Raw genomic sequence first — 20,021 nt, 5'->3', positions numbered from 1 at the left:
TAGACTCACTGGGACCCAGGGCAGAAAGCCAAAGCCCTGCCATGCAGGGCTGACAATTGAGGCCCTGAGACACCCGGGGCCGAAGCCAGAACAACTTAGCGTTTCGGGGCTCTCTGTGGTGTGTGGCCCCAGCAATTGCCCTGTTTGCTATCCCCTAATGCTGGCTCTGGCTTTTGTATGCAGAAAAACAGTCGTGGCACAGGTGGGCCATGGAGTTTTTAGTAGCATCAGGAGGGGGAGAGGGCTCAGAAAAAAAAAAAAAAGTTGAGAACCTGTGGTTTAACATGCTCCAATCTTAAAATGTTCATTTACAAGAACTTCCTACAAACCTGTCTCCCCATCAGTTTAGTCCATCTTGAGTTAGTGGTCGAGGAAGGCAGAAGATTTTGGTTTATAAAGCTTGATGAATGTTAAACATGAGCCAAATGTGTCCCAGATGTTATTTTGATTTCAGGGGAGTTATACCAAGAACAAATGGCCAAACCAGTGCTCTATTTAATGTAAGAAAACAGGGACAATATTGTTAGCTTGGTAGTGGAGGTTGGCAAGTAATTCCTCAGGGAGGAAAGTCTTCACTTGAGGATTTGGAGCAATTCTGCCTCATAGTTTTTTGACAGTTGGAATGATGTTAAAATGAAAACTTTTTTTAAACTACTAAAATGAAAACTTTTAATGAATTAAATGTTTTCATATTGTCTATACAGAAATGTGGTTTTTCAGAACTATATTCATGGCAAAGACAAAGGAACACAAAGAATGAATTTTGTCTTCATGATGGGCCACCGTATGCCAATGGAGACCCTCATGTTGGTCACGCGTTAAATAAGGTAAGTATAAGAGTAGTATGTTTAAGGTGTTTTATGCCTTCTGTAAGGTGCTGTGCACTCTCAATTCACATTGAAGTAAATGGAAATTGAGGATATTCACTACTTTAGGATAGGACCATTCATTTCTATTTAATGGGTAAGCATATATAGTAACAATGACAAATGGCTCTGTGTGGTGCTTATAGTTTCACATTGGTGTTCATATGATAAACTTATTTTCATTCTGTCAAAGTAAATACAGTTTCTACTTCAGCCCAGCAAACTGCTAGATGTATAGTTTGAGTATTACGTGTATAGTGACTTCAGAAGTATGTTACCATAATAAAATGCTAATTCCACTTCGTTATAGCTAGGTGAAACTCTCAAGCCTCTGCGTAGTTGCAAACTGTGGCCTTCTGTTGTGCAAAATTTGGTTGCCCGTTGATCAAGAGGTTCTAATGATGTGCTATTAGAAAGTACAATAAGAAACATAAATGTGAATGCTGAAACTTAATCTTTAACACACCTGATTGTGCTTGGGTTTTGCAGAGTTCACCAAAACCAGTAAGATATAAAGTAACATACGGATGAGATGTATCATGCTAATGTGTAGGGGAATGAGGATGGTAATAACAATTATATCAAAAATAACATTTGGTCTAATGTTTTTTAGATTTTGAAAGACATCACTAATCGGTTCCATATGATGAGAGGTTATAAAGTGCACTATGTACCAGGCTGGGATTGTCATGGGTTGCCCATTGAATTGAAAGCATTGTCGGAACTCAAAGAAACTCAAAATCTTTCACCGATGGAGATTAGACAGCGAGGTAAACTGTCCTTTGCAAAATTTTCCTAGAAACATTTGTGACTTGCAATATTGTATTTATAAATTGTTTTTGAGTCTTTAGTGGAATGTTATTTTGCTATTTTTCTGTGTGTTTTCATTTTAGTTTCACTACATTGAATTTGTTAGGAACATCTTAGTTATTCGATTATACTTGATCTGCAAAATACGTAGTGTAAGCTTACAAGGAGGGTGACCTTTGTAAAATGGGTTCATCAAGTACAAGTTTGTATGAACTCCTTATAAGTTGTAATAACCATAGACGGAAAGAGGGAATTAAAGGACATGTACATCTGGATTCTAATGTACAAGTAACTCCTCCCTTAACGTTGTAGTTATGTTCCTGAAACATGCTACTTTAAGCGAAACGATGTTAAGCGAATCCAATTTTCCCATAAGAATTAATGTAAATGAGGGGGTTATGTTCCAAGGAAATTTTTTTTGCCAGACAAAAAACATAACATTATATATATATATATATATATATATATATACACACACACACACTCAGTATAAGTTTTAAACAAACAATTTAATACTTCACATTGATTGTGAAGCTTGGTTGAGGTGGTAGAGTCAGAGGGTGGGATGTTTCCAAGGGAATGTCTTGCTGCTAAACGATGAGGTAACACTCAGCTGAGCCCTCAAGGGTTAACATGTTGTTAATGTAGCCTCACACGCTACGAGGCAGCACAAATGGAGGGAGGAGACACAATAGACGCATGGCAATGGCTGCAAACATTCCCTGCGGCAACTAAACATGGTGATGAACCCGTGCTATCCCTCTGGAGCACACCACTCCCTCCACTTACCAAAGTTCCGGGGGGTGCGTGTGTGTGAGACAGAGACACACAGTGGGGGGGGGGGGGGGCGGAGGAGAGAGAGAGAGAGACGCGCATTGCCCCTTTAAGTACGCTGACCCCACTCTTAAATACGCTGCCTTTTTAAGTAGATCAGCAAGTTGAGTCAGCAGCTGCTGCCAGCAAACTCCCTCCTTCCTGAGCCCTGTCGTGTCATTTCCCCCTCCTCTCCTGCCCTGCTCTGTGGAAATGGGGTACAGGAGTGGGGCGAGGGGGACACCCTGACATCAGAACCCCTCTTCCTCCCCACCCCCTGCACAGTAAGCAGGAGGCTCCCAGGAGCAGCTCCAAGGCAGAGGGCAGGAGCAGCACACGGCAAGGGGGAGGGACACCTGAACTGCCCGGCACTTGGTAGTCTGCTGGGCGGCTGCCACACAGGGAATTTACGGGAGCTGATGGGGGAGGGGAGGGGCTGCTGGCCCACCCAGGTTCCAAGCCCCACTAGCTACTCCAATGGGTTGCTCTTCCTGCAAGCAGTGGACAAAGCAGGCAGCTGCCAAACAACGTTATAAGGGAGCATTGCGCAACTTTGAATGAGAATGTTCTCTAATATATCAGTGACGTAACAACGTTAACTGGGATGACGTTAAGTGAGGAGTTACTGTAGTTCAGTTCTGTAACATGAAATTAGTCTTGTATCTGATTTTTATTGAGGTGGTATGCTGAGTCGCTGAACCTAAAAAAGAAAAATATATTTGAAAAGAAGACTATTTTTTCCTCTAATGTTTTTGAACTAATCTGGGTAGTTATGGGGATCAGTCATTGAATGGGTGTGTTTCCAGTGGGGTAGCACCGATTGGTTCTTGGCCCTAACATTTTATTAATAACCTAGACCAGTGGTTTCCAAACTTGTTCCGCCGCTTGTGCAGGGAAAGCCCCTGGTGGGCCGGGCCGGTTTGTTTATCTGCTGCATCCGCAGGTCCGGCCGATCGCGGCTCCCACTGGCCGCGGTTTGCTGCTCCAGGCCAATGGGAGCTGCTGGAAGCGGCGGCCAGTACGTCCCTCGGCCCGCGCCGCTTCCAGCAGCTCCCATTGACCTGGATTAGCGAACCGCGGCCACTTGGAGCCACGATTGACCGAACCTGCGGATGCAGCAGATAAACAAACTGGCCCGGCCCGCCAGGGGCTTTCCCTGCACAAGCGGCGGAACAAGTTTGGGAACTACTGACCTAGAAAAAAAACATAAAATCATCACTGATAAAGTTTGCAGATGACACAAAAATTCGAATGATAAATAATGAAGAGACTAGGTCACTGATTCAGAGAAATCTGGATCGCTTGGTAAACTGGGCGCAAGCAAACAATATGCATTTTAATATGGCTAAATGTATACATCTAGGAACAAAGAATGTAGGCTATACCTAAAGGATGGGGGACTCTACCTGGGAAGCAGTGGCTCTGAAAAAGACTTGGGGGTTATGGTGGATAATCAGCTGCACATGAACTCCCATTGTGATGCTGTGGCCAAAAGATCTAATGTGATCCTGGGAAGCTGTCATAGATCCACCAGATGGGTTCTATGGCCTCAGTTTTGGAACAGTCTAGGAGTCTGGAGTCTCAAGGGGTCTCACTCCTTCTCCAAGGTAAGTCCCACGGCTTCACCACCTCCTTAGGCTGGACCTCTGAGCCATCAGCACTCCTGCTTCGGACCGTAAGCTCTGTTCAGTGAGTCCCACTGAGGCAGACTTCTGAAGGAGACTTGTGCATTCTCTGTGGATCAATACATCTCTGCAAGCATCTGCAGTGCCATTCAGACAGTGTTGTCAGAACGGAAGGGTTTGTTAGTCAAATGGAGCACAGCATAGGAAGTCTTTAGGTTAGCATAGAGAAATGAAGGTTAAAGCATAGTCTGTTCCGGGTAGCCCAGAGCCCAGCCAAGCTGTAGTGAACCCACATCATTCAAGCTCTGTCTCTCCATCTATCCAGTCTCCTTTGTCAGACTCCCAGGTGCGCCCATAACTGCTTCCCCCAGCCATCATTTAACTTCCACTTCACACCACCCCCTATCCCCCAGTCCTTTGTTCCTGAGCTGGGGAGATACAGACTTACCTGCCTCTCTGCACCATGCGGAACTGCATCTCTTTAGGTCCTTGGTTGCTAGGTGTCCATGTCCAGTCTGGATCTGCCATTGTTTTCTCAAGAGCTCCATTGATATGCGACCTAAAGGCCACAGACAACTAGGCACCATTCATACCTATGTTTTAGCCTGCCCCGAGAGCAAACACTCCCATTTCATTCGCTAGGTAACAATGCAGTATATAGGGGAAACCAAGGCACACATAGACTTAATACAAATATTACAAAAAAATTCCACTTACTTACAGATACATAAATGGGCGAATCTTCAATAGGAGTAGAGAGATTATTTTACCTCTGTATTTGTTACTGGTGTGACTGCTGCTGTCCAGTACTGGTGCCCACAATTCAATAATTGATAAATTGGAGAGTGTTCAGAGAAGAGCCATAAGAGTGATTCAAGGATCAGGGGAAAAAAGCCTTCTAGTGATAGATGCAAATTGCTCAATCTGTTTTGCTTAACAAGGAGAAGGTTAAAGGGTGACTTGATTGAAGTCTATCAGTATCTGCATGGGAAACAAATATTTAATAATTGGCTTTTCTCTTTAGTAGAGAAAGGAATGATGTGATCCAATTGCTGGAAGTTGAAGCTAGACAAATTCAGACTGGAAACATTTTTAACAATGAAAGTAATTAACCATTGGAACATTTTGCCAAGGATTGCGGTGAAGTCTCCATCACTCATCTCTAGAAATTTTTTTGGGGAAGGTCTATGGCCTGTGCTATATAGAATGTCAGACTAGATCATAATGGTCCCTTCTGGCTCTGGAATCTATGAAAACACATTTGTTTTTTACCCCAATGCCATGTATAATATTGGAAAACTGTGTAGGTAGTACCTTCTGAGAGTTTATGATGGATTAGATGAAAAGTGGTCTGATTATGTGTTGTAGCTGGTTTACTCGTAACAGTTTTGTCACACAATGGAATGACTGGCAATTATAGTACATGTAACTGATGTAACTTCACATCTCTTGAGAAGGTTGTCTTTGCAAATTGCAGTCTGTATGCACTGGCAAAGCAGTTACTGAAAACATGATACATCATTCATTTGCTTTGAGCTTAACTGCTCTCTCCAATAACTTTTTTTAGTTATTGCTAGGTGTATTTGGGATAATAAGCATTCAGACGATTTTACATCACAAATGCAATGAAATTTCTTTCCATTTTAGGTTGGCTTGTAATTTAAATTTAAAAAAGGCATAATATTCAAACCCATTTGATTATGCTATTCTGATAGTGGTGGTTTAAAGTAATGTTTTTAAAATAATGTGGTACATGGGGAGATCGTTTTGGATTTAGAATATTAGGCCTTGGCTACGCTCGGGACTTCACAGCACTGTGAAGCGCGAGTGTAGTAGCGCTGCGAGAGAGGTCTCGCAGCGCTGTATGTACTCCACCTCTCCGAGGGGAATAGCTTGCAGCGCTGCGAGCGAGCGTGCAGCGCTGCAGGCTCTGATTACACTGGTGCTTTACAGCGCTGTACTCGCTGCGCTCAGGGGTGTGTTTTTTCACACCCCTCAGCGCAGCAAGTTGCAGCGCTGTACACCGCCAGTGTAGCCAAGGCCTTAGAAAAGTGGATGGCTTTTCTCTGCCTTTGTATGGTGCTATTATATACTTGACTTGCATCTTGGTTAGCTACCATATCCCTACTCCAGATGGAGCTGAATTGTAGGGTTGAATAAAATAATTCCTGTGTGCAGAGCCTAGTCCTACAACTCTTGTTCATGATTATTCCCATTGAGGAGAGCACAAAATCCCCTATATATCACCGTTCATGTCAAACGTTGGCTAGTAGGTGATAGTAGATGTTCAGGAGCAGTGTTCATTTGAGAACCTCAGCCAACCATTAATGCAGTGACTCTTCACCCAGGGTACAATTCCTGGAATATACTGGAGCCTGTATCTTTCTTATTAGCCTCTGGTTAGTAGATGTTTGATACATTTTAAACCCGGGTGGATTTGATTTAAATCAAATTGATTTAAATCATGATTTAAATCACTAGTCAGGAAGACTCTATTTAATCATGGTTTTCTACATAAAAGTGCATTCTTGTTGGTTGTTATAACCTTAATACATATTCTTCACAACTCAGAGATAGATGTAGGTTTCATTTTTAGAAGGTACACACTATACGTTTTTAAACAGTGATTTATTTTGAAAACTTCTCAGATGAATTTTACAGCTATATCAGAAAATGAATGATTGTTTGGTTATTTCATTTACCAAAGGTAATTGAAGCAGATATTTATGAAGTCACTGGGAGGTGAGCTATCTCCAATTCAACAGGTTAATCATTAATATTTGGAGGATTTTCTTGCCATGCTGTATTAGAAGGAGAACATCACCAGACAGACATTTAAATTGTTTTATTTAACTAAAACAACAAGGTTAAGTATTCTGAATTTTTTTTCTTCAACAGCAAGCATATAATATTTTAACAAAACAAGCGTATGTCCCTCGCTTCTCACATTTATCTCCAGACTTCTTCTCCTTGTCCAGGTCTATTCCGTCCCCAACAATCTTCTATTCATTGAAGTTTTTGAAACTTTGCACTTTTAGATAGAGGTACCGGATTGACTCTGTGTACACAAATTTGCAGAGGGACAATAGAGTTGAGGTCTGTTATTTCTCACCTCTGTATATTTATTTATTTATTTAAAAACATTTTTGCAGTTAACAAGCATGTTATCTCTGGAAACACAAATCCACAGTTTGAGAACTGCAAAACTAAGCATCTCTGATGGTATCTTCTGGACTGAGCACTGAGTCCCATTGGGTAGATAGAAAGATTAACCTAAATAATCTATACAGAAGCCTGTGGAACCCCATAAAATTGGGTCCCTAATCCATGAACTATTAGAACTCATTTTACAAAAGTTTTTTTAAACACTACATTAATATATTGTCTCATACTATAGAATTAGAATTTATAATCCCTATTCCGTGATGAGATACTTTTAATTAAGATATATTTGAGCTATAATGTATCTTTAGATAGGTTTTTTCCTCAAAAAGCATTTTATCAAAAAGATCCGATTTAAATAAAAAAAATCCGATCTTTGATTTTTATCTACCCTGTTTTAAACTTTATCCCATTATAGCTTCTGGAATAGAGGATGATCTTCTACCCTTTTCAGAACTTCCTGATTGCTGCCAGGGAACAGCTCTCTGTCCCAGCCCTCCTATATTTTGTTGTTGTTGTCATCTCTCCCTACTTGTATCTCTTCCTCTCCCACCACCACCACTCCACCTCCTGCAGTTCATAACTTCTGCCAGTAGGGTGGAGCATGACATTCATGATTCTAGACCAGGGGTTGGCAACCTTTGAGAAGTGGTGTGCCAAGTCTTCATTTATTCGCTCTAGTTTAAGGTTTCGCGTGCCAGTAATACAGTTTAATGTTTTTAGAAGGTCTCTTTCTATAAGTCTATAATATATAACTAAACTATTGTTGTATGTAAAGTAAATAAGGTTTTAAAAGTGTTTAAGACGCTTCATTTAAAATTAAATTAAAATGCAGAGCCCCCCAGACCGGTGGCCAGGCCTCGGGCAGTGTGAGTGCCACTGAAAATCAGTTCGCGTGCTGCCTTTGTCACGTGTGCCATAGGTTGCCTACCACTGATCTAAATGGACGGTCCATCTCTCCCTGCAATATTGATCCACACAAACACCCCAGATACTTTTCAAGTTCAGAAGATGGTAGCATGTGCGTTTAAGAGGAAAAGCAGCGACTGTGCCAGCAACAGGGCGGGAGGGGGGTAGGGGGACACTTCTACCACATAAAGCAGCATTAGGAGGTTCTTTCAAAGGAACCTGTGCACCAAATACTCTTATTGACACCGTGCCCAGGGGAGTTTCAGCTTCTCCCTTTCGGTGATGCCAGTGGCTCAGAGAAGCAGCTCAGCTTCTGACACAGCAGGGACTGGAGCTCTCACAAGCGCCCTTAAGACCCAGGTCCCTGCTCCCCAAAAAACTCATTTGGCTGCTTCTAGGGACCACTGCGCTCCCCACTGCCTTCCCGTTTGAGATGCAGATCCCCTGCGATGCAAGACCTACCCAGATCACTCCGCAGTTTGCACATTTTAAACCTGAACTCTCCTGGGGGCTGAAAGCTCCCAGACAGGGGGCCACTCTCGCCCGAGCTGAAGTGCCACTGTGTTAGGATGCACAGACACAGCAAGAGCCTCCCTGTCTCCATCTGCTCTTTCCAGAAGCTGCAAAACCCGTCCAACCGCATTGCTCCCCGGCCTGCTCAGGTGTGCCAGGGGCACGGCCCCCTCCTGGGCTGATACAGTGCCAGAGAAGGGGAGAGGAGAGTGGGAGCATGAGGTGGCAGCGGGGCCATGCAAAGAGGGGGCCAGTTGCGACTCACGGCGCCTTGCACCAGTCCAAGCTTCCCCTTTAAAGTCCAGGGGCCAGGAGAGAGTCGCACAAGCTGCTCATGCAGCATCTGGGAGCCCTAACGCAGCTGCTTCCCAGATCCCAGTCCCCCCATTGCTCCCCAAGCCCTGTGGGCAGGGGCTTCGGAACTCACATCCAAGATCACGAAGGTGCCTTTCCGCTGTCCCGCGGGGAAGAATCCCTGGCCGGCGGCTGCCTGCCCTTCCTGGAGGAACTCCCTGTCGGAGAGCAGCAGGCTGACTGGGGCTGGCAGCCGGGCTCCCAGACCGGCAGCAGGCTGAGCCGCTCAGTCCTCTGCCTCTGGGATCCCGGCCACCAGCCCCACTCAGCCCACTGCCAGCCTGGGGCCCCGGCCACTGGCCCTGCTCAGCCCACTGCCGGCCTGGGGTTTCTTTTACCCAGGCTGGCAGCGGGCTGAGCGGGGCCGGTGGCTGGGACCTCTGCTGGCAGCAGCGTGCCATTAAAAATCGGCTCGCGTGCTGACCCCTGTTCTAGACCACATCACTGCTGCCTTCAGGGTTCTGAATAGAGCTTGTCAAATAATGGGGGAGGGGAGGAATGTGAATACTTATGCCGTTAAAAAATTCAAAATTAATTTGAAAAAGTATTTGCAATTTACAGTTTAACCAGCTCTAGTTCTGAATAGCAGCGATTTAAACCAACTGGTCTTAATTTCAGGCAGCTGCTTGTTGCTTTGCAAAGCTAGGAATAGCAGCGGAGGCACTACAGCGGTTGGTCAGTTTACATTCATTTTACATTTTTTTTACATTTGGAAAGTTGTCTTCATAACCATAAGGGTTAGAATTTTTTTCCTTGTAAACTTTAATTTTAAATTCTATTAAAATGAATGTCTTACCTGAAAAAACTTCCTGTAGGGCTTTTTCAGACCCTGCCATTCACTTTGATGGGACTACTCGTGAATAAAGCATTTTGAGGTTTGCAAAAGTTGCTGTTATATAAATCAATTAGTTTAGTTTTATAATTATTTTGTTCCCAGCTAAGGTTAAGCTTTCTGTAGCAAGTAAGCCATTAGCATTTTCTGAAACTAAAGTGATCACACAGATTTTAAAAGTACATTGTTTTAAAAAATTATTCTTCCTTTTTAGCAAAAGAATTTGCAGAAAGGGCAATTGAGAAACAGAAATCTGCCTTCATTCGCTGGGGTATAATGGCAGATTGGGCTAATTGCTACCACACATTTGATAGGAAGTATGAGGCAAAACAACTGAGTATCTTCCACAAAATGTATGACAAGGTATGCTAGTGTGTCATTTAACAAAGTCCTTAAATTATTTAAATTACAATGTAGTCTTAATCCAGTTAACTCTGCATTTTTCCCCCTTAGGGTTACATTTATCAGGACTATAAACCGGTATTTTGGTCTCCTTCAGCAAAGTAAGAATCAACTTACCATTTTATCTCTAAAATATAAGTAGAGAGCAATACTTTTTCATGTTAATGTGGTTTAACCCATATTTGATCTTCACCCAGTACAGCCTTGGCTGAAGCTGAACTTGAATACAATCAGCAGCATGTCAGTCGTTCTGTATATATCAAATTCCCCTTGTTGAAATCGCCTCCTAAACTGGCCTCTGTGATAGGTATGATTTGTAATATTTAGTTCTTGTTAAGACTCTGATATCTTTGGATTTTATGACAAATAACATATTTGTTAATTTGCATCTTTAGCTGGATGTCCAACTGTTAGTTTGCTAATCTGGACCACCCAGCCCTGGACTATTCCTGCCAATGAAGCTATTTGTTATATGCCAGATTCAGAGTATGTATTTAACTTTATTTAACTTTATGAATCTGCTTCCATCGGTATCAATATCTATTAGCAGAGTTGCAGTGCTCTTAATAGCAAGGCTGAAGCAGTAGGCATCTTAAGTTTATTTAATGGCATTTTTAATTTTTTAGGTAACTCCATTTCAGATTTTTTCCCATCTCCTTTTTAAGAGTTAATTATTCTGTATTATTTTTAGTCCTCTAAATTTATTGCTACTTTAGGGCCTGCTTTTGCGTTCATTCTATTGAAATCATTTGGAGCTTTGAGTGTGAAACAGTTGTAGGATTTTTGTACTTAAAATCACGTTTTCAGATGGTTTAAAAGCAGCAAATGTCTAAACAATTTAAAAAGTAAAGTTTAGTACTAAAACATGTTTGCTAATATTGATTTTTTTCTCATTTAATATATTTAATATATTTGTCTTGTAGCTATTCCATTGTAAAATGTGCAAATACTGGTGAATGTTACATTCTGGCGGCAAATAGAGTTGAGTCTACAGCTGCCATCTTGGACACACAATTTGAAGTAATTTCAACATGTAAAGGTAAGCGTTTAAATATACTCTGAATGTTAATTTGTAGGGTAGTATGTTGTAGGCGATTGTTAAAATGTTGATGTGAAAGTAAAGTATCTTTACGTGTTTCATTAGCTACACTTGGCACACATATTTATAGTAATTTTAGCTAAAAAATAATCTGAAGAATAATAATCAAAACTTGGTAGTGGTAGTAACTTTTCAACCATGTACTTCAAAGTGCTTTACAGAAGTTATCCTGTTTGTAAAATGGAAATAAGAAGTTGGAGGATAATTATGTACAGAATATAGAGCATAGCACACGAGGAGTGGACTACGAATACAGTTTACCTTGGTGGTGCTGTTTTGCATCTCTCCTGAAATTCAGGTGGATTCCTAACCCAAAATTGGTTCAAATGTACTGTGTCTATCTTGTATGAGAGTCCCAAATAAAGTTAACATGGGTCTGGTGTTGGTGTACTGATTGCCCGCTTCGCTGGAAAATGAGCTGTTGAAATTCCTCACTGTGGAGGCATTGGAGGCACTAAGGCTGATAGTGTTCTGTGTTGTTAACATCCAAGTAGTTGACTATTCTGAGTTAGTTCAGGAATTCATGATCACCACGAGGACCATTAAACAATCTTAGGTGATTGCTGGTGGCACAGTTGTCCACACTTGTGATTTGGAATTTAAGTTAGGATTGTGGGTGTCAGTTGGAAATTTTACCCATGTGATGGACCTATCCTTACTGCCTCTGATTAGAGCTGGTGGAACGCACTTCCTGAGGGAGTGAGGAATTTTTTTTTATGGCCTGTTCTCAGTGATTAATTGAACCTGACCATTTCCTGAGGGATGTAAGTTATCCATTCCTCCAACAGGAGGAATGGTTTGACCGGACTTTATAATCTCATTCTCAGCTATCAACAAAGTGGCCCCAGATGTCGTCTTCTCTGGCTTTATCTGCTTAAGTCACTATGGTTTACAAATGACCCGCAGCAACTGAAATGAGAGCTAAAATGGAGCACTGATGACAAAAGTCTCAATTTAGGAACCTGTTTCTCCCCTCCTTCCTCCACCGTCTGAAATAGCCCAAATTTGTTTACCTTTAAGACCTAAAGTTGTCCATTTTAGTCCTGAATCTGTTTATCCAGGCTTGTGGGGAGGGAGAGATGCAGTAAGGTTTTCCATTTGGGAGGGTGTTGAAGTATTGTTTGCATTTGATCTCTGGTTTATTTTTATTGCCTGGTTTTGGGGAAGATGTTACATATTTAATGTCCCTGTACTTTACAATGGTTAGTTTCCTAGTGCTTGAGATGAGAGCCTTTGTTTTAGAACTTCTTAAAGATACAGTATATATAAATAAATATGGTCAAATGGGAAGTTAGAAGCAAAGGTGGGGAAAGATTTCGGGTCTATTGTCTCCAGCCTGGTCTTCAAACCACTAGATCACAGTATATTATTCTGCCATCCTGGATACAAGAGTTCAATATTGGGTTCTGGTACATTGAGACCTAGGACAGCAACAGATAAGAATGCACTTAGTGCCGGTAGGCTAGGGGTGCCTTATATAGCTCAACTACTTCTGGAGTAGCGTTGCCCGGTTCAGAAAAAAAACAATATTCTCCTGGATGGATGAGGTGTGTCTGTATAGGAGTGGCACAAATGGGGAGTCAGGGAAGCCCAGTACTCTGGAGGGTGGATAGGAAAAACTGTATCAGAGTATGGATATTTGCATTTTTGTTTATGAATTGTAATTTTTTTGTTCTATGACTATAATTTTGAAAAACACAAGCTGGGCTCATAAATTGTTGAATATCCCATTTCTTTTTGCTTCAGGTGTTGATTTGGAAAATGGTTCTTGTGCTCATCCCACAATTCCTGGCAGAGAGTCCCCTTTCTTGCCAGCAAATCATGTGACCATGGCAAAAGGAACAGGTTTAGTCCACACAGCCCCAGCTCATGGTATGGAGGATTACAGTGTAGCGTCTCATCACCAGCTGCCCATGGTACTTTTATTTGTTTGTTTTTTTCCCTCCTTTTTAACTTGTATCTTTTTGGTCACACACCACTAAAATGTTAAGTGTCGCATAACTTACACATTTTGCATGACATTTAAAATTGTTTTGATGCCTGTATGTAATCATCTCAATGTCACTGATTAACTGGGAGACCTGCTGTAAACAGCATTGCCCTTGGAAGAGCAAAGGCTTGAATTCTAAAAATATAAGTAGTCAAAATGGTTCTGCTTTTCAGCCAATTATTGCCTAAACTTGGTAGTGGTAGCAGTGGAATGGAATACTCCGTTTTGGAGAAGATAATTATAAATACAGAGAGATCAGTTGCAAATTTTAGTATCTCTCAAGGAGCTTTGAGGTCTTTGAGAGTTTTTTGGGGAGGAGCAAAGATGCTCTGTAAATGTAAAAAGTGTTATTAAAGAAATAAATTCATCCTCTTTCATGGGAATTGCTTAAAAGAAAAAGTAGCTTACCAGCCAAATAATTAACTACAGTTCTATAAATATGTAAATTTTCCCTTGTAATATTCTAGATTTCTGTTGGCTTGGTTTGTTTTTCTTCTTGCTGTGAGATCATCAGAGTGTAATTTGATCAGCTCTTGAATAAAGGAATTTGTGTGAATAAAGGAGTTAGTAATTGGAAGAGAGCTGCCTAAGGAAAATCTGGAAGATGGTGACAAGAGTATTTGCTTAAATATATCTCAAAGTGCTTTACATTATACAGAGGGGAAACTGAGACAAAGAGTGGCTAAGTGACTTGCCATTGCTCATGCAGCGAACTCGTGGCAGCACTGGGAATAGAGCTCAGCTTTTGTATTTTACAGTCTAGCACCCTATCTGCTGGACCATACTGTCTATAGTAGTGTTGATAGTTGATTAGGTGGTTCTGTTCACTCTTAATCAGTGCTGAACTAATGCTGCTGCATAATGTTATGGGGTACTGTTCTGTGGAAGGTGACAGTGATTTGGATTAAATGTAAAAGTGAGATTTTTGCAGCTTGTTGCCAAAAATGTCTCACCCCACTTCTTGCAAGACTGGGGCTAAATTTCCAATGTGGGAAATTATCCATTTGAAGCTACAAGAGAAGGTAGACAAAGTGTTTTTTTGGCTTCTCTATTGAGCTAGTGTTCTGCTCTGTGTAAAGGCTGACACCCTCCTCCTCAGAAGTGGCTGTTTCAGTGATGGATGAAGTGATCCCCATATGTGTAATCAATTTGCAATATCTGGGTGCTTTAGGAGCTCTGGCAGAAAGGATTAATATAGTGTTTTAAAGTTGAACCTGACATGATGTAACTTGTACTTAAGATTTTTTCCTTGGCATTATTTCTGTTAGGCAAAGTGTACTTCTGTTTTGCTTGTACTTATTCTGTCTGTCTGTTAAGAATTAAGTGGAATAGTACTCATTGACTTGGTGTAATAACATGAATGCTGTATCCTCACAAACTCAGTGGAGTTCTTCCTGTGCTGAGGATTCAGGCTCAGTGGCATGTTGGCAAATTTCAGGGTTGTTGCATCATAATTACCTTTGAATATTAAAAAATATTGACACCTTATTTCTCAGCCTGATTCAGATGTATGGGATATTATCCTGCAATCTTAGTTCATAATTTCAGATTCTTGTAAAATAATAGGAATACAATAGTCCCTTCATATTTTGACATTACTAAAAAATATTCTTATTTTAGGATTGCCTGGTGGATGAAGGTGGATTTTTTACAGAAGCTGCAGGTCCTGAGCTTCAGAACAAGGCTGTACTGGAAGAAGGAAATGAAGCTGGTTAGTATCTTGTGTTTAATTAGTCAATATTCTGTCAAATATTTTGAAGGCTCATGTAAACCAAACAAATCTTACAGTGGACAAAATATTGGCACTTCCTGTTATCAGGAGGATGGGAATTGGACTTCGGGGAAAGGAAAGAAGTGGGGCTAGCAGCAATAGTGTTGTGTTAATCTAATTTCTTATTGCCTCTAACTCTTAATTCTCACTCTCAATAGTCATTCAGATGCTTCAAGCAGCAAAGAGTTTATTAAAAGAGGAGAAATGTGTACATAGCTACCCATATGATTGGAGGACTAAGAAACCAGTGATTATTCGTGCAAGCAAACAGTGGTTTGTAAACACAGCAGATATCAAGGTTACAGCCCAGGTACTACACTTCGTTACATAGTTTGCTATTTGGGGGAGTGTAAAGGACATTACTAGCATATGGGGTCTTTGCATAACGTGTACATTCCACTTCAAAATAATGCTTTCCTCCCTTAGTGTTTATAAAGGCTTTGCAGCTGATAGCAATCACAGTCTTATTAACAATTGGTTTAGAAATTATCAGCAGTTACATTTTCATTTATTTGCCACCAACTTTAGACTAATTGTGCGCTTATGCCATTTTCCATTTAAGACTCCAAAGAAGAAAGGTTCCAGTGGTTGGGAGAACTGGGTTCAATACCTCCACTCAAGCCCAGACTTCCTGTATGACCTTTGTAATCACTTAACCTCTCTGTGCCTCAGTTCCCTATCTGTAAAACTGGGATAATAGAGGGCTTGTGAGGATAAATACATTAAAGATTGTGTGGTAGCAGGGGTCATGTAAGTAGTTCAGATAGGTAGATTCAAGCAGAAAATAAAGTGGGTGGTGGTGGTGGTGATGATATCTATGAGATATCACCTTGGAGCATATTATATCAATATGTGAGGATTTCTGCCGGTAACTCTTTGTGCCCTGAGAGAATAAATAGTATCCTTTTGTTAAATTCTGAATTCTCTCCAACCCTGAATAATTGTAGTTGTGGTTATTTCATAGGAATTGTTAAAGAAAGTGAAATTTATTCCTGCATCAGCAGTGAATAGAATGCTAGAAATGTTGGACAGAAGGACATATTGGTGCATCTCAAGACAGAGGAGTTGGGGTGTTCCGATTCCAGTGTTCTATCATAAGACAACAGGAGAATCTCTGATAAACAGGTATCTATTTTATTCATATAAAAAATAAGAGACCTGTCTTGCTCTGATGTAGTTTTAATATTTTCTATAAACAACTGAAGTGCAAGCAAGTTTATTTTGGTTCATGACTGTGTAAAAGATGTGTTTTTGGCATAGTTAATTTTATATTGTTTAGTTATTTTAAATGGAAAAAGAGGGGCCAAAGTCTCATGACTGAATGTGGTCTAAAGATAGTGGTCTAGGTCTGTCTCATACCACTAACCAGCAGTCAGCTGAGCCGCCTCCTTGACATTTGTCTCTGATTTAATAGATTTTTCAGGAGAGCTGATGTTAGACAACAGTATTAAACGTAAAGAACTGCATCCTCTAGCTAGAACAGATAATGACTATAATCTCAGCATTATGAACTCAATTATGCAATTATTTGTTACAATAATTTCTGAAATTGAAGAGTTGACAGATTCCCATGAAATGAGAAGACTAAAGTGGGATGGCCAAATCAGGTGCAGAATAAGAAACCCGTGGCCTGTTTCAGAGTTAACTTGGAGGCCATTTAATCTTTTCAGAGAGCCCCTATTTCCTATTTGAGGTATTCGTTACCATAAAGTTAGGTCACAGGCTTTCATATGTAAACCTCTGTTTACAGCACCATCTAGTACAGTTAGAGTTAAGGAGACCTGTTTATCATAAACTCAGGGCACGTCTTCACTACCCGCCGGATTGGCGGGTAGCAATCGATCTATTGGGGATCGATTTATCGCGTCTAGTGTAGACGTGATAAAATCGATCCCCAATCGCTCTGCCGTCGACTCCGGAACTCCACCGCAGCGAGAGGCGGAAGCGGAGTCAGCGGGGGAACAGCAGCGGTCGACTCGCCGCCGTCCTCACAGCCAGGTAAGTTGACCTAAAATACGCAACTTCAGCTACGCTATTTGCGTAGCTGAAGTTGCGTATCTTAGGTTGACCCCCCCCTCCCCCCCGGTAGTGTAGACCTAGCCTCAGAAATGTAGGGCTAGAAGGGACCTTGAGAGGTCATTTAGTCCATCCCACCTCATGCTAAGGCAGCACCAAGTAAACCTAGACTATCCCTGACAGGTGTTTGTCTAACCTGTTCTTAAAAATCTCCACTGACAGGGACTTCTTGGAAGCCTATTCCAGTGTTTAGCTATCGTTATAGTTAGAAATTTTTTCCTAATATATGATCTAGATCTCCCTTGCTGCAGATTAAGCACATTACTTCTTGTCCTACCTTCCTGGCCGTGGAGAACAATTGATCACCATCCTTTTTAAAACCGCCATTAACATATTTGAGACTGTTACCAGGTCCTGTCCCAGTCTTCTTTTCTCGAGACTAAAGATGCCCAGTTTTTTAACCTTTCCTTAGAGATAAGGTTGCTCTAAACCTTTTATCATTTTTGTTGCTCTTCTCTGGATTGTCTTCAGTTTCTCCACATCTTAAAGCATAGTGCCCAAAACTGAATGTAGAACTCCAACTGAGGCCGCACCAGTGCTGAGCAGAGCAGGACAATTACCTCTTGTGTCTTATATACGACAATCCTATTATCTATTGCAAACTCTGCTTTTCATGAGTTCACAATAAAAAAAAATCTGAACTGAGTTTTAAAACAAGTAGTACATTTCAGCCTAGTACACTGATACTTAAAAACAAATCAAACAACAACAAAAATCCCCCAACGAATTTTATTAACATTTTCCAAAGTGTTTTTCTTCTGATTGTCTCTTACACTTACAGCTAAACTGCTTTTAATTTTTAAACTGAAACTTTTGTTGAGCTCTTTATTTTCATGATCAGGGTACTACCTTTAGCTTTTTTTGGGGGGGAAGAGGTTTTAAAGTGTGAGTCTACCCTAAAAGATGACTTTGTAAAAAGGGCATTGTGGAGTCATTGCTTTCCATATTTGATTTTCTGAGTCAATTCCTGCTTTCAGATACACAACCTGAATACAATTGAGTTACACTTATGCCCTCAGTGACCCCAGTACAAATCCATTTAAGAATAATAAGATTGTATAGGTGAGGGGGAGTGGAAATTGGTTGCCGAGTCTCTTATGCTGGTGATGAGCACTCTAAAGAATCCAGCTTGACTTCCAGAGCTCAGGGCGAGTTTTCAGGACTGAAAAAAATTTATATGGAAATCAGTCAGACACAATTGGTATGGAACCTAATAATGCCATTTCTACAAATTTGGTTCTAGCGTGGCATACACTTTACATTTAGTATGCAATCCTGGTGGATAGGGAGGAAGTGTTAGATGTGTGGTATATCTTGACTTTATAAAGGCTTTTGATACTGTCTTGCATGATATTTCTCATTAACAAACTAGGGAAATACAACCTAGATGGAGCTACTAGCTGCATAACTGGTTGGAAAACCATTCCCAGAAAGTAGTTGTCAGTGGCCACAGTCAAGCCAGAAAGGCCTATCAAGTGGGGTCCCCCGAAGAGATCAGTTCTGGGTCTGGGTGTGTTCAATATCTTTATCAATGATTTAGATAATGGCAGAGAGATTATACTTATAAAGTTTGTGGACAATACCAAGCTGTCAGGGGTTGCAAGCGTTTTGGAGGATAGGATTAAAATTCAAAATGATCTGGACAAAATGGAGAAATGATCTGCAGTAAATAGATTGAAGTTCAGTAAGGACAAATGCAAAGTACTGCACCTAGGAAGGAATAATAAACTGCACATACACAAAATGGGAAATGATTAGCTAGGAAGGAGTACTGCATAAAGGGATCTGGGGGTCATAGTGGATCACAAGCTAAATGAGTCAACAGTGTAACACTGTTGCAAAAAAGCAAAGGCCATTCTGGGATGTATTAGCAGGAGTGTTGTAAGTAAGAGACAGAATAATTCTTCCCCTCTACTGGACTTTTGTGTTCAGTTCTGGGCGCCACATTTCAGGAAAGATGTGGATGAATTAGAGAGAGTCCGGAGAAAAGCAACAAAAATGATTAAAGGTCTAGAAAACATGACCTACCGGGGAAGATTGAAAAAAAAAAAAAAAAAAGGATTTGTTTAGTTTGGAGAAGAGAAGACTGAGAAGGGACATGAAAACAGTTTTCAAGTACATAAATGTTGTTACAAGGAGGAGGGAGAAAAATTGTTCTCCTTAACCTCTGAGGATAGGACAAGAAGCAATGGGCTTAAATTGCAGCAAGGGTGGTTTTGCTAGGTTGGACATTAGGAAAAACTTCCTAACTGTCAGAGTAGTTAGGCACTGGAATAAATTGCCCAGGGAGGTTGTGGAGTCTCTGTCATTGGAGATTTTTAAGAGCAGGTTAGACAACCACCTCTCAGGGATGGTCTAGATAATACTTAGTCCTGCCATGAGTGCAGGGGACTAGACTAGATGACCTCTTGAGGTTTCTTCCAGTTCTATGATTCTATGCAAAGCTAGTCAATGTGTGTGGTGTGAGCACAAAATTCTCTTTGTTCACTTCCTCTGTCTATGGTATTTATTATCAGCATGCAAATAGCGCCGAGGTACTCTTGGACAGAAATGTGTAAAAGCTCTATATATTGGGTTAAGATAATCTCTTACCTGTGGAAGTCATTCATCTAGTTAAAAAAGCATTTGCAAAAAGGCTTCAAATATATATTTACATAATAAAGTATGGCTTCTCTGCAGGAGCCATTACAGTTCATCTGGAAAGTAGCCTTTTAAAGAAGTATTTTTGCTTTTCGTATTCCAGAATTGTGTGAAAAATAGACAGTTTAGTATTATGTTAAAAACAAAAAACTCCTATGT

At 40.9% G+C, this 20,021-nt stretch overlaps 1 protein-coding gene across 2 annotated transcripts in view; it reads left to right on the top strand.

The window, feature by feature from the left end:
* The window catches only part of IARS2 (isoleucyl-tRNA synthetase 2, mitochondrial), a 56,873-nt gene that overhangs the window by 744 nt on the left and 36,108 nt on the right, over positions 1–20,021 (top strand). The window contains exons 2-13 of one of the 2 annotated variants that reach the window (XM_065589417.1): positions 705–827; positions 1,480–1,636; positions 6,822–6,980; positions 10,099–10,247; positions 10,338–10,387; positions 10,484–10,593; positions 10,682–10,772; positions 11,210–11,325; positions 13,132–13,301; positions 14,996–15,086; positions 15,305–15,456; positions 16,111–16,271. In XM_065589417.1, coding sequence (XP_065445489.1) covers positions 10,161–10,247; positions 10,338–10,387; positions 10,484–10,593; positions 10,682–10,772; positions 11,210–11,325; positions 13,132–13,301; positions 14,996–15,086; positions 15,305–15,456; positions 16,111–16,271 — 1,028 coding nt within the window. In that variant the 5' untranslated portion in view covers positions 705–827; positions 1,480–1,636; positions 6,822–6,980; positions 10,099–10,160. The remainder of the gene's footprint in view (positions 1–704; positions 828–1,479; positions 1,637–6,821; positions 6,981–10,098; positions 10,248–10,337; positions 10,388–10,483; positions 10,594–10,681; positions 10,773–11,209; positions 11,326–13,131; positions 13,302–14,995; positions 15,087–15,304; positions 15,457–16,110; positions 16,272–20,021) is intronic. The other variant, XM_005306945.5, reaches the window with a different exon arrangement.

The sequence above is a fragment of the Chrysemys picta genome, chromosome 3 (assembly GCF_011386835.1).
Source record: "Chrysemys picta bellii isolate R12L10 chromosome 3, ASM1138683v2, whole genome shotgun sequence".
In the NCBI taxonomy this organism is placed as follows: domain Eukaryota; kingdom Metazoa; phylum Chordata; order Testudines; family Emydidae; genus Chrysemys; species Chrysemys picta.
The sequence above is the reverse complement of the archived record's forward strand: the minus strand, read 5'-3'. Positions and strand labels throughout refer to the sequence as shown.